Here is a 14,636-nt window from a genome sequence, read left to right as displayed (position 1 = left end):
ACATGGGTTTCACACAAATGGGTGATAGTGGTCACAAACCTTTATTTACAAAGACATTACAACAGGAATATATATGCAAACACAGAAGGTTTTTTTTCCAGCCTGTTCTCCTGCCTGGTGTAAGACATACTCACATTTTTAAGCCCAGACCATGCCCTTCATTGACCTGTGCAGTATATGGTGCTGAAGAAGTGCTCAGTGGTCCTAAGATGACCATACTCTGGAGACCATTTTCAAATTTCTGAGGCCTTGCAAGAGCCATGGTGAGGAACTCAGTCAGATCAGAACTCAACATTGCTACAGGACAATCATTCAGTGCCAGCTTTATCTTAACTCCATCTTGGGTGCATATGTTAGGGTATGTCTACACTACCCCCCTAGTACGAACTAGGGGGGGTAATGTAGTCATACGGAGTTGCAAATGAAGCCCGGGATTTGAATTTCCCGGGCTTCATTTGCATAAAGCTGGCCAGCACCATTTTTAAATGCCGGCTAGGTTGGACCCCGTGCCGCGCGGCTACATGCGGCACAGACTAGCTAGTTCGGATTAGGCTCGTTCCACGAGGCATACAGTTAGTTCGGATAGGAAGCCTAATCCGAACTAGCTAGTCCGTGCCGCGTGTAGCCGCGCGGCATGGGGTCTGACCTAGCCGGCATTTAAAAATGGCGCCGGCCAGCTTTATGCAAATGAAGCCCGGGAAATTCAAATCCCGGGCTTCATTTGCAACTCCGTATGACTACATTACCCCCCCTAGTTCGAACTAGGGGGGTAGTGTAGACATACCCTTAGATGGACAAACTCTTCCTCTTCACTAGGTTTGGGAAGGGAGACAGTCCTATATTTAAGGTTGGATGCAACAAATGAGGAAAAAGGCTTCATCAGCTCCTTCTTCATGCTACAGCCTTGTCCTAGCCTGGGACATTTTGGATAAACCCTACACACAGGACCCGGATTTCACTGTACTGCTCCAGCAATGTAAAGCAGCCATAACTTGGTTTAGCCAGCCAGCAAAGCAGCCTGAAGCACACTACTCAGTATAAGCTATGCTTTAGCAGTGTGATCAAGTCAATAGCGCATTGGCTAGTGACTTAGAATAAATGGGCTCTGACATACTGCATGTCCTTTGGCAAGTTACTTCAACTCTCTGTCCCTCAGTTTTCCCATCTGTAAAATGGGTTATGATATTGCCCTCATTTGTAAAATGCTTTCAGATCTCCTGGGGAAAAGTGCTAGATAAGACTTAGGTGATATCTCTTACATTCAGAAAATGCATGAAATTAATTCTTATTTTCCTTGGATCAAATTCACTCCCCTGATTTCAAGGGAATTGCAGATGAAATTGGCCTCTTGTTCTTTGGACCTGGTCCTCAAGGAGACTGCATTTGTTTCCAAGCTAAACTGTGCTCTTAGCTACACCAGTGTAAATCCTAGAGCAACCCCACCTGAATGTAGTTAACCCAGATATGGAACTGTAGTTGGGAGAAGTCTTTGGCCCCTGCTGTTGACGGAAAAGGAGGGGTCCATATGTATCAGTCAGAGATGTTTGAACAATGTGCTCCATGTTCCTCCTTTGTTTCAGGAGAGTGTCCGGGAAAATTCATTGTTTCAGGCAGCACTCGAGCTCAACGCCATAAGGGTTTGCACTCTGCATGATGCTCCTCACCAGCATTACAGGTTTGGGATCTTTTCCAGCAAAGCATGAGAGCCAGGTACAGATCAGCATGGCTGCAGCTGCCCCACCTCCCATGCAGTAATATGCCCAGCCAAGCCTGCAGGTTCCTGCAGGGAGAGAAAGAAGAGAAATCAGGAACCCAGTACATGCTGTGTCAGTCATGCTACAGCCCTGTGTTATCTCGGCACCTCCCCAGCCTAGTGGGAGAAAGACAATGGTTACAGCCTGGTGCACAGGGTACATGCATAAACTTTTACTGAAATCATCTTTACATTCAAGGCCCTTCAATCCTACCCATCATCTCTCAGACACTGTGGTGATGCTCAGGGCCATCCTTACCCATAGGCAAAATAGCAGCTGCATAGGACACCTGAAAATTTGGGGCACCACTGGGTCTTAATGTCCACCCACCCACCTCTTAATATCCCTGTGCCATGGCTCTTTTCCCCATAAGGGATCTAGTTAACTTAAAAGTGAAAGAGCCTGCCAGAGCTATTAGCATGGGGATCTCATACACCTGGCCATGGACCATCCCCGGCTGAAGTGACTGAACAATGTGAAATGAGTGAATTCGCCCCGGGTGCCCCATTTCCACTGTGCATCCTGCTGCTGTGGGGAGTGTAACCACTGCCACCATGCAGCACCACACCTTCTGGTGATCCCCAAAGCGGTGTCTTCATGGATGGGCTGCTATGGGTGGAGAGGACGGGTCATCGGCAGGAAAAGGCAGGGATTGGGGGCTGGTAATGACAGTCCCCTCCCACCCACTGGGAGTCCCAGACTGGATTGTGCAACTCACGCGGATTTGAAACCCTGTCTTAGCATAACATTGAACCTGTAAAAGAGTCATTCAAGTGGCAATGAAGCTATTTAACAGGCAGTTGCCAACCCTAGGTATGTACTGTCAATTCCTGAATTTCCCATATTAGTCTAGAAGACATTCATTAAAATTTGCTTTAAAATATTTCACGAGTGTGTGGCTGAAGATTATAAAATCACATCTCAAAAAAATCATCCCTCCCAAACTGCCATTGGGCACAGGAACACCAGTTCAATAGTACTGCATCAGGCCCCATAAAGCCTAAAGACATTCCTGGCAATGCTGGTTCCTTCCATCCTTCACTTCCCACTCCTTAAATTTTCGAACAAGTCCCTTTGTGCTTTCTTCCTTGCTGCTTCTCTACACCCTGTAAACCAGCATTTTTGAAGGTGTTATGCAGAACCACTCAAACAAAATGAACTGGCCTCCCCGGTTTGTTTACTTACTGGTGCCGTGGCCACGGGGCCTCACAGCTCCCATTGGCTCTGTTTGGGTACATCTACACTACAGCGCTAGTTCGAACTAACTTAGTTCGAATTAGTTAATTCAAACTAAGCTAATTCGAACTAACGCGTCTAGAACTAAAAACTAGTTCGAATTAGCGTTTTGCTAATTCGAACTAGCAAGTCCACATTGAGTGGACTCTGAACAGGGCTTAAGGATGGCCGGAAGCAGTGCCGGCAGGGCATAAGAGGAGGACTTAGAGCGTGGAGATGCTGTCTCAGGCTAGCCTAGGGCTGCGCTTAAAGGGTCCCGACCCCCATCCCGGACACACAGTTCTCAGGGGTGCCCCGCTTGCAAAGAAGTTCTGGCTTGGAGTGCCCGGAGTACCCACACTGGGCACATCACACCACTCGGCCATCAGCCCGGCTGCACTTGCCGCAGGCTGCCATCTGGGGAGAGGGGGCAATTGGGGGGCTGCAGGAGAGCTTCCACCCCCAGAAGCCCGCAGAGCCAGCCCAGTCCTCCCCATCGGGGGCTCGTACCCCATTCCTCCCTCACCTCCTTCCACTTAGCCTTCCCTAGCCCCCCTTCTTATTGATGTACAAAATAAAGATAACGTTTCTTCCAACATTGACTCTGTCTTTATTGAACAAAACTGGGGGAGACTGGGAAAAGGAGGTGGGGAGAGGGGAAGAGAAAGGCTGGGAGAGGGGAGGGCAACTAACATGATCAGGGGTTGGGAACAGGTCCCAGATGAAGAGAGGCTACAGAGACTGGGACTGTTCAGCTTAGACAAGAGGAGACGGAGGGGGGACAGGATAGAGGTCTCTAAAAGCAGGGGTTGGGTGGAGAGGGTGCATTCAGAAAAGTTCTTCATTAGTTCCCATAAAGAAGGACTAGAGGACACCAAAGGAAAGGAATGGGTAGCAGGCTTCAAACTAGTAAGAGAAAGTTGTTCTTCACAAAGCAAAGAGTCAACCTGCGGAACTCCTTGCTGCAGGAGGCTGTGAAGGCTACAACTAGAACAGAGTTTAAAGGGAAGTGAGATCAAGTCATGGAGGTTGGGTCCATGGAGTAGTCTTAGCCAGGGGGTAGGAGTGGTATACCTGCCCAAAGTTTGTGGAAGGCTGGAGAGGGATGGCATGAGACAAATGGCTTGGTCACTGTCTTCGGTCCATCCCCTCCATGGTTCCTAGGGTTGGCCGCTGTCGGCAGACAGGCTACTGGGCTAGATGGACCTTTGGTCTGACCCAGGACGGCCATTGTAAGCTCAGGGCTCAGGGTCGGGGGTCTCAGTGGACCCCCTTGATTTTCATGCACACCTGGTCCTGGGTGGCCAGGCTGGCAGCTCTCCTGCCCTAGACGGCCACTTTCCTGTGCCTAGTGCGGAGATCATGGACGAGGTCCACGATGTCCGCACTAGCCCAGGCAGGTGCCCGCCTCTTGCGGTCCAGGGCAAGCTCCCGGGAGCTGCCAGCCTGGTCCCGGGAAGAGAGGGTGGGCTGGGGGACATCGGGTGGGTGGCTCGAGCCGTGCCAGGTGCAGGGTCTGCTGGCTGGGTGCTGGCAGGCTTGCACCTGGCACGGGCACCGTAGCCAGTCCGTGCCCCTTTAAGGGGTCCGGGGCCGGGAAGGGGGCATAGAGTTTCCCTGGTGTTGGCCAGAGTGGCCACCAGGGAAACCTGGGGAGGGCTAGCCTCCCACTAGTTCGAATTAAGGGGCTACACACCCCTTAATTCGAACTAGCTAGTTCGAACTAGGCTTAATCCTCGTAAAATGAGGTTTACCTAGTTCGAACTAAGCGCTCCGCTAGTTCGATTCAAATTCGAACTAGCAGAGCGCTAGTGTAGCGCCTATTAAAGTTAGTTCGAACTAACGTCCGTTAGTTCGAACTAACTTTGTAGTGTAGACATACCCTTTCACTCTTTGCACCAAGCGGAGCAGCAGGAAGCGGTGGCCCGGCCCACGCCGCTTCCCACAGCTCCCCTTGGCTGCAAAGGACAAAACGGAGCCAATAGGCTCCGTGGCCACGGCTCTGGTAAATAAACAAACTGGGGCAGCTGGTTAATTTGTTTCTCATAGTGATTCCATGGAACACTTTCAGAAACACTGCTGTAAACACCTGCAAATCCACTGCAGTGTACCCCTCCAAATCCATCCTTGAAATCCTCCTCAGAAAAACAAAACAAAACTCAGCAATGGTTTGCTCAGACTGCTACCTACCATGCTGGCCATGCTAGTCCAGTCTTATGCTTACTCCTCATATTATTAGTATTATTTATTTTTGTTGCAGAAGCAGCTAGAGCTCGCTAGGCTGGGCTCTGTGTGCACATACAACAACAAAAGAGACACTACTTCCAAAGGCTATGTCTAGACTGGCATGATTTTCTGGAAATGCTTTTAACGGAAAAGTTTTCTGTTAAAAGCATTTTCGGAAAAGAGCATTTAGATTGGCACGGATGCTTTTCTGCAAAAGAACATTTTGTGGAAAAGCATCCGTGGCCAATCTAGACACGCTTTTCCGTAAAAAAGCCCCGATCGCCATTTTTGCAATCGGGGCTTTTTTGCGGAAAACAAATCTCAGCTGTCTACACTGGCCCTTTTGCGCAAAAATTTTGCGTAAAAGGGACTTTTGCCCGAACAGGAGCAGCATAGTATTTCCGCAAAAAGCATTGATTTCTTACAGTAGGAAGCCAGTGCTTTTGCGGAAACTCAAGCGGCCAGTGTAGACAGCTGGCATGTTTTTCCGGAAAAGCGGCTGATTTTCCGGAAAAACTGGCCAGTCTAGACACAGCCAAAGAGTTTACAATCTAAGGTGAGACCAGTAGACTTACAAGAGAGTAAAGCTGAGGTCATACAGTGTTTAATCTTGTCCCTTTTTTTTATGCAACTTTTTGTTTTGTTAAAACTTTACTATTCTATACTTATCAAATCATTGACAGAGCCAGCACTACTTCTCCAATGGAAACCATGGCATCTGGTTGCCTTTCAGCTGGTGATACACTGAGGGCAAAAATCACACCATGGCATCTGGTCACTTTGAGCGGGTGAGACATGCTTCAGGCTAAAGTTACACAGCAGCCCGGAAGAAAATCCAGGTCATTAACATAGGCAGTGGAGGTCTAAGGGGAAGCTTCTCTTTGCAGATGCTCATGGCAGATTCCTATATCCTGCTTTGGTTTCTGCATGAGTGGATAGAGAGGAGTAGCCAAGTCAAGATCTGCTACGTAGGTCTGAGTTGAAAATTTTGCCCTGAAAGCAGAACAAATTCTAAGAGGAGAAAATAAATCATCCAGCAGCGATGCTCTACTTTGAAGTAGGAATAAGAGATCCTCCGGAAAAGGGCTTTATTCCGGAGGATCGCGCCAGTCTAGACGGTTTTTTCCGGCTTTTCCCCAAGCCGGAAAAAAAGCTACGGCCATGTTTATTTAAATCCCGTGGGGGATATTTAAATCCCCCGCGGATTTCCCTATTCTGAAGTTGGAAATTAACATGCCTCTTCCGGAGAAGGGGCCAATGTAGACGTAGCCATTTTGAAATAATAACTCCTAAAATAACTATTTCAAAATAGCCCTGTCCACCCTACAGGAAGCCTCGAAATTAGTTCAAGGCAGGCTCCCTTAATGTGGATGTGCTGTCTTGACTTAGAGCCCCAGGAAGCACTGGGGAGTAATTACTTTAAATGACTCTGCGGAGAAGTTATTTTGCAATAGCAACAGTGGAGCGTCCACACTGCTGCTATTTCAAAATAACTATTTTGAAATAAGTGTTATTCCTCATGGAAAGCATAATAACCAGCCTGTTTTCATATATAGTAGCCCATTGTCTGTGCGTGGTAACGCTGACGCACACGGCCATGCCCCCTGACTGTGTACGTCAGCGCCCCGCCCCCCTTCCCCTCCCTCCGTGGCGGTTCGGCGCAGCGCTGTGCTGGGCCCCGGCGGGGGAGCAAGCGGTGGCAAGTGGCCCTTTGGGGTCCACGCTGCCAACGCATGGGAAGCGTGGACCCCAAACGGCCGCTTGCCGCCATGGGCCCAGCTGAGTGGCAAAGGGCCGCTTGCCTCCACTTGCTCCCCCGCCGGGGCCAGGTGGGAGCACCGCTCAGCTGAGCAGTGCAGCACGCCATGGGGGGAGGGGAAGAGGGGTGAAGCGCCACTCAGGGAGGGGAAGGGGGCAGGGCTGGCCAGAAGGGGGGTGGGAAGCAGAGCTGGCAGGGGATCAGGAGCTGTGGGGATTGAGGGGAGGATGGGGGGGCCCAGAGGAAGGGGGGAGGGAAGCAGCGCTGGCGGGGGGTGTCCGGGGGGCCATGGGGCTGGCCGGTAGGAAGAGGGACTGGGAAGCAGCGCTGGCGGAGGGGAGGAGAGGGGTGTCCGGGGGGCCATGGGGCTGACCGGCAGGTAGAGGGGACGGGAAGCAGAGCTGGGGGGAGATCGGGGGCTGTGGGGCTGGATGGGAGGAGGGGGGCAGGAAGCCATGGAGGGTGCGGAAGGGGAAGGGGAAAGGGGGTGGGGAGAGACGGAGGGGAGAGAGAGGCAGGAGGAGGAGGAGAAGATAGTGAGAGGCAGGAGGGGGAGAAGAGAAAGAAAGAGACAGAGAGAGAGGCAGGAGGCGGAGGAGAGCTGAGAGAGAGACAGAGGGAGGCAGTAGGAGGAGAGAGAGACAGAGAGAGAGGCAGAGCGAGAGAGCTCAGGAGAGAAGACCTGAAAATCCCGTCTTATGACGGGCTAATTGGCTAGTTTAAAAATAATGGGCTTGGTAGTGTGGACATTCCACTTGTTATTATAAAATAAGGGGAGTTATTTCAAAAGAACTCCCCAGTGTAGACCAGGGCCTAGGGTCAGTGCTTTTGTACAACATGAGAGCTGCCCTGACTGCAAACTGCCAGCTGAAATTTCATGTCAGAAAATTAGAGCATCAGCAACTGTGAGCCAAAGCTAAGTTGCATGAAACGTTGGCCAGGGGAATAATTTTCCTATTGAGAGAGTTATGGCCTAGCCATTAAAAAGTCTTCACCATGCGCATGTATGTGGCCAGATTAGTCTTGATGCAGAGGGATGGGGTATAGGTGAGCCCTGGCAGCTTTTTCCCTTTTGATAGCTCCCTGTACACCAATTCACGCTACTGCAAAGGGACCTAGTTGTGGTGAAGATAATTTTTTTCATTCGGCCATCTCCAAAATTTAGCATATTAAGAAATATGGTCAGACACGTTCACTTATAACGTGCACCAAATTATTGCCATGGCCTGTAATACTATAAATGTCCAGGTTCATGCCTTAATTTCAAATTAGGTAGTAATAGTCATCTGGCCCTTCACTGACCAATCAATATCCATGAGTGCTGAGGTTAGACTGACAATCAGAAAGCTGGGAGCAAAGGAATGTTCTTTGGAACTGCTCCAAGAATGGAGAGAACAGATATCAGGATGGCATAGATCATTTTGTGCTTAACCCAGCAACACCTTCTTGTAATTTCAATAACTACTGGGGCAGTCCACTGGAAGCAATAGCAACTAACACCCAGCCCTGTTAACTCTCAGTAGCATTCCACTAGGTCTTTTTAATGCTGAGAGGAACTCATGTCTATACTGCAGACTGCAGTGCTGGCTCCAATGATCATATAAGTGTGTGGGACTGTAGTTCACGCTGAGGGAACATTTAGAGCAGGTGACAATTGTATTTTAGGAAAAAAGATTTTGCACATTATAGAGTCAAAGCATTGCACAAATAGGCCTTGGTTGGACACGCCAGCTGAAGCTAAATCCCATGAAATTATACAATGTTGTCCAATGGCAACCCTCACTTCAAGGGACCCCTTTTTCAGTCCTGTGCACTGCAAGTACACTAGAGTTTTCCTGTGTCATGAGGTCTTGTAGTCCTGAGGCCCAGTCACATGGAGGACTTGGGCGAGCCAAGGAGAAAGGAGGCTCAGTAGTCACACACACAATGCCCTCATTTAAGACACAGATCTGATCTGGATTATTCCCACCTGTCCAAAAGGCTGTTGCATTGCTTTGGGGGGGATTATTTTTCCCATCAGGCAGTGAGAAAGCTTTGAAGCAAGTAAAGCAGACTCTGCAGAGACCCCGGAATAGGGAGGAGTGAGCATTGGACAGATGAGCTGAAAATGAGATCCTCCACTGCACGATTTGCGTCCTGCACCACTTTTCAAATCCTTCAAAGTGCGGGGAAGTTCAGAGCTGAAGTTTGTGCCATTTTCTCATTTAAGGGCATCTGCCAGCTGTCCTTCTGCTCAGCAGGCATCCAGTCAGTAAAGATGGCAAATATAAGAGTAACATCTCTCCTAAACTGTTACCCTCTGCTTGTAAGCTTCTTGTTATTATTTGATTAATTCAGGCCCTCTGCCTTTAGATATCCTAGTAAAAAAAAATCCACTGCAAAATATTATAATGAAAACAAAGTGATAAAAAAGAGGCCTTCAAACACAGCCCTCGCAAATGTACATCCCTATGTTTCAAGGGACAGATGTGCAGATCTTTGTGGGATTCTATGGATAATTTGCATAGACAAAGGAAAGTGCTGGCTTCTCTGCTGGAAAACAGCAAGCATTCAATAGATGTCATCCTTTTAAGTTGGATTGTATTATTGGCAAAAGCAGATCTATAAATACCTCCTTGCACATATTTTAATGTCCTTGGAGCTGGCCTCTGAACAAGGCAAGTAATGTGCCAGTCAGCTTTGTTGATTTGATCGTTTAGCATAGGCAAACTGTGCTGCCATTTGACTATTCTTTGTTTAACTCAGGACTACATAAGGTTTGTTCAAAGCCTACAGGAAGGACTGCTACCCAGAATGATTGAAGCATCTGTGCTTGTATAAACTCACTACAGCAAGCACAAGATTGGTTACAGTTTCCCTTTCTCTTTTAGCATAAAGAAATGAACGGGGGGGGGGGGGGGGGGAAGAGAGGAGGAGGTGCACCAAAACAATGAGAATCCAGCCTAAGTTAAACTAAGCTTAGTTGTGGGAGTGGTCTGGGCTTATAAAAGGATGAGCAAAAGTCTACTTCTTGGCTGTATCTAGACTGGCCAGTTTTTCCAGAAAATCAGCCGCTTTTCCGGAAAAACTAGCCAACTGTCTACACTGGCCGCTTGAATTTCCGCAAAAGCACTGATTTCCCACAGTAAGAAATCAGTGCTTCTTGTGGAAATACTATTCTGCTCCCGTTCAGGCAAAAGTCCCTTTTGCGCAAAGCTTTTGCACAAGGGCCAGTGTAGACAGCTCAGCTTTGTTTTCCGCAAAAAAGCCCCAATCGTGAAAATGGTGATCGGGGCTTTTTTGTGGAAAAGCGCGTCTAGATTGGCACTGACGCTTTTCCGCAAAAGGTGCTTTTGCGGAAAAGCGTCTGTGCCAATCTAAACGCTCTGTTCCGAAAATGCTTTTAACAGAAAACTTTTCCGTTAAAAGCATTTCCGGAAAATCATGCCAATCTAGACGCAGCCCTTTTGTTCTAACTGCTGTCAGATGATGCAGACACGCTGAGCCAAGCAAGCACAGCCAGGGTGTGCAGCACAGATGAGAGATGCTGATGTAACTAGCCATGCAGGTTTCCCAGACGGGCGTACACAACAGGTGGTAAAATAAAGCACAGTGACACTCCCTTGATTAGCTCTGGACAAACATGACAAACAATGTCTGCAAATTTTGTTTTGCATTTTGAAATGAATTCCCCTTTGGCTGTGTCCTGTCTTGCCAGGAATATTCCAGGGTTAGGGAGTGGGAGCTGTTGGGGGGGAGGGGATTTTGGAGTGATGTTTATGGAGATGGTGAAATTTAAACGTTTCAAATTCATAATCACAAGTATTCACACTGGCAACCTGTTTCAAAAAAGTTACATTCCTCCATTATGGATCAAAATCACACCATGGGGCCTACCAGAGATGTACAATCAGAACAGCTTGCATGTGCCCTTGAGCACAGGGGAAAAACACAACTCATATGTGTGAGGAAGTGGGGAGTTTTGGGGAGGAGGAGGTCAAAGGGGCATTGCCCCAGGATGTTACTGGTTAAATGTGACAAGGGAGTTTGTTGTTTCAGAGAACAGCACAGAACTGGAGCCCCAGCAACTGATGCCTGGTGCCTGGGAGACCCCACTCAGAGGACACAACTGGTTCCAGTCAGACAAAAGACAATGGGCTGCAGAGGGGAGACCTCGGTGACAGACCCAGCTGGTTCCAGCAAGGAGAGAACATTGGACAGAGGAGAGGCAGAGAAGAGTGGGATCCAGGTGACCCTGAGTACCTGGAGAGAAGACCATGGACAGGGCTGGGGCTGTTGCTGGGAGATGTTGGAGGCTCTGCTGGAAGACCTTCTTCTGCTCTGGACAGAGAGCAGAGCAGGCGGGGCTCACCCAGCTGCAGGGAAGTCTGACATGCTGGGCGGGCGGGGGAGGCCTATAGGCCTGAGACATACTTTGCTGCGTTCAAAGCTCAATACACCTTCCTGTTTTGTGCTGGCTGAGAGTCTCTCTGGTCTGGAGAACAGGGTTGCACTGTTCCCTCTGGGAGTGGAGGCCCCAGGAGTCCAGAGGGAGTGGACCACCCCAGGTGCTCACAGCAGAGGCAGGCATGCTGAAGGTTCTGAGAGGCACTGTTCCAGAGGGGTGGATCCCCAGGTGAGAGGGCGCCCCAAGAGATGGTTGCTGCACTGGAGTGGACTCCGTGAGAAAGGGCTGTCTCGCTGCCACTCTACTGGAGTGGGCTCCCCAAGAAAGGGCTGCCGCCCTGGAGAGAGGGATCCCACCCGGGGACAGAGGGGCCAAGTGACCTAGGAGCCATGACAATATCCCGTAATTTATGTGACAGGAGTTATTTGTCCACCTCCAGTGAAGCTCTTATCACTAGCAGAGGCAACAAAAACCGCATGTCCCAATCTCAGACAGTCCTGATGTCACATGGACATTGACATGGAGGTGGCATTCACAGTTGTAGATCCTTCCCCCTCCCCCACCCAAAGAAGATACACTTTAAGGAGCTACAGAGTATGCATAGACTGCCCAAGTCTTTACCTCACGGATGTGTGCCTGTTCCACCGATGTGTGTCAGTGTGTGCCTGGTGATAGAACGACTTACTAACCACGCTCACAGCTACACTGTCCTGAGCTGTCACTCAAGACAGACAAGTTCAACCTTCATCAACCCAGAGATTAGCCCCAGTGTTGTGAATAGTGTGGGATGTGACTGTATAAAACCTACAGGAAGTAGCTTTAAACTGGGCACCTGTGTTTACCTCCTGAGATGACAGGAGGGATAAAAGATTTTCCCCCTCTTTCTAACAGACCACCACTGTGTGTGACTCCCCCCATATAAACTGTTCTCAGACTGTACACCCACTCACAGCTCATGCCAGGAACACAGGGATCCGTGTACCCAGTTGTAATGGGGTTCACTCACCAGTAGGGTTGCCAGATGGTTGAAACAAAAATGCCAAACCCCCTCCCCCCCAAAAAAAAAACCAGGAAAAAATTCTGTTGAAGGAGGAAAAAAAAGGACTCCAAGGACTTAAGCCAAAAACAAATTAAAATAAAACAGCATTAAAACAGCATGTCCCCTTTAAGTGCAGGGATAGGAACAGGGGAGCAGTTGAACACTAAGACTTATGCTTACCTGGGTCCCGTAGGTCTTTTGGCCAGCAGCCATTTTGTGCCAGCAGCCTTGGGGAACCAGGTAAGCATGGGGACTGGGGTTGTTAGGGGCCAGAGGAGGCTTCGGGGAGGGGGGAGAGAGGAGGCCAGGCACTGAGTGTTTGTAGGGTTGCCAGGTGCCAGGCATTTTCGCCTCCTGGCTGGGGAAAAAATCAGAAAATACCAGACATTGTAGGTGTCCGGTATTCTCTGAATTTTTTACCGGACAGGAGCTGAAAATACTGGACTGTCTGGGTGAATACCGGACACCTGGCAACCCTATTCACCAGCACAGCACCTTCTGCTGGTCTCTCCAGGAATTAGCTCTTCTTCAGCTCTGGAGTGCCCCCTGTTGACCAGTATCTCACTCTGTTACCTGTTGTCTACACTACTTCAGGCCCCGTGTCTCTTCCAGCCCATAGTGCCCTTTCATTACAGTACTGCCCTGTGGCAGTGTCCCCATACTCTGGTGTCCTTCACTCCCTGGGAACCCCAATTCTCTATCTTCACCTTGCCTTGGTGACCCACTGCCAGTCCTCATCTAGTCACTGCCTCAGGAGCAAACTCTGAAATGGCTACTCATCATGGGCAAGGGGGTGTGGCCCTGCTGCCTTCTCCTGCCCTGGCTGCCTCCCTGAAGCCCCAGTATCCCTCAGGCCCCTGTATCAAGCCTGCAGCCTGAGAGTTGGGTCAGGCTAGAGCTCCCCAGCACTGCTCTGTCTCAGGTAACCTCTGCAGCTTCCCAGACAGCCAGGTCCTTCTTGTTCTACAGCTGCAGCAAGAGGGTGAGTACCTCTAAGCCCTTACAGCCTTTTATAGGCCCATTCTGGCCCTGGTTGGCTGACTGCTTCACGCTCTAATTGGCCACGATTGCACAAGCCTTCTCTATCTTGTCTGTAACCCTTTCTCTGCTGGAGTGGGCTATAGCATGCACCACTACACCAGCATACTTCACCTTCTGTTTACTCTAGGCCCTGTTTCCCTGATGCACATTGCAATGATCAATTAGTCCCTGAAATATTTTAAGCTACAGGAGAGGAGGAGAGGAGTTGTAAGAGGAAAGGTTCCCACAATAAGTAAGCTTTTAAGCTAAGTGAGGAAGGGGTAAAAAGCTCACCTTGTTCCTCTTTGGTATGTATCATTGCTAATAGGCTCTCCCTGAGTCACGCCATTCGTGTGTTGAGATTTGCTGTGACAGGTTCACTCATAAAAGTTATTAAATCATCACTCAGAGATGGACCTGACATTTCAACCAGAGTCTTTGCTTTTATTCCAAGTTGCAAATCTCATTGGTTTGGAACGCAGCTAGACTTCCTTAGCTTCAGAAGTTCATTAGATTACATTGTTAACATTAAGCGAACCAAGCCACTTACTGGCATTTTAATCTCTCTCTCGTCTCTGGTTTTTATAAAAGCCCTATCAGCCTGGTATCTAAGCACCATTCAGAATCAAGGAGTGAAAGCGCAAATCACAGAAGTGTTTTCTTCTATCCTTTCCACTCTGAACTGTCCAGTGCTTAATATATTGCTGTTCCCAACAGGATTTAAATGGGATTAAAAGAAAGCCATGATCACCATCAAACTTAGCCTTTAGACCAGGGCTACTCAACTTTGGAAGGCCCAGGGGCCACAATGATACTCACAGCCAGGGGCGGCCTGTGGATGTAGACAACCTCAGCAGTTGCCTAGGGCACCACGTTTAACGAGGCACCCAATGATGACGTCACGGCATTGAGGGCTACAGAGGCGGGGGCGCCGATAGCGCATTCCACCTAGGGCGCCAGTTGCCGGCAGCTCTCCTCGAGCCGCTCCTGCTCACAGCAGATGCCAAGGGCCACAACTTAAGTGTGGTTGCATATACATGCAAATATATATTCAAATAGCTTCTTTCACACTGATGGCATGAATACAAAGATTAAGGCAAGACTACACAGCACACAGGCCCCCATCTACGGAAATGCATATCACCAGAAGATCATTATATTTACTACTTTTTTTATTTGACTCCCACCCAGGGGCCACATGTTGAGTCTCATGTAAATCCAAACCGCACCGGGGGC

At 49.2% G+C, this 14,636-nt stretch overlaps 1 protein-coding gene across 1 annotated transcript in view; it reads right to left on the bottom strand.

Annotated features, from left to right (window-relative positions):
• Positions 1-733: 733 nt before the first annotated feature.
• Positions 734-14,636, bottom strand: part of LHFPL1 (LHFPL tetraspan subfamily member 1) — a 57,488-nt gene continuing 43,585 nt past the window's right edge. Inside the window, exon 4 of the mRNA XM_006136200.4 lies at positions 734-1,780. Within this exon, the coding sequence (XP_006136262.3) occupies positions 1,599-1,780 (182 nt within the window). The 3' untranslated portion in view covers positions 734-1,598. The remainder of the gene's footprint in view (positions 1,781-14,636) is intronic.

This window comes from Pelodiscus sinensis, chromosome 13, assembly GCF_049634645.1.
Source record: "Pelodiscus sinensis isolate JC-2024 chromosome 13, ASM4963464v1, whole genome shotgun sequence".
Lineage (NCBI taxonomy): Eukaryota > Metazoa > Chordata > Testudines > Trionychidae > Pelodiscus > Pelodiscus sinensis.
The sequence above is the reverse complement of the archived record's forward strand: the minus strand, read 5'-3'. Positions and strand labels throughout refer to the sequence as shown.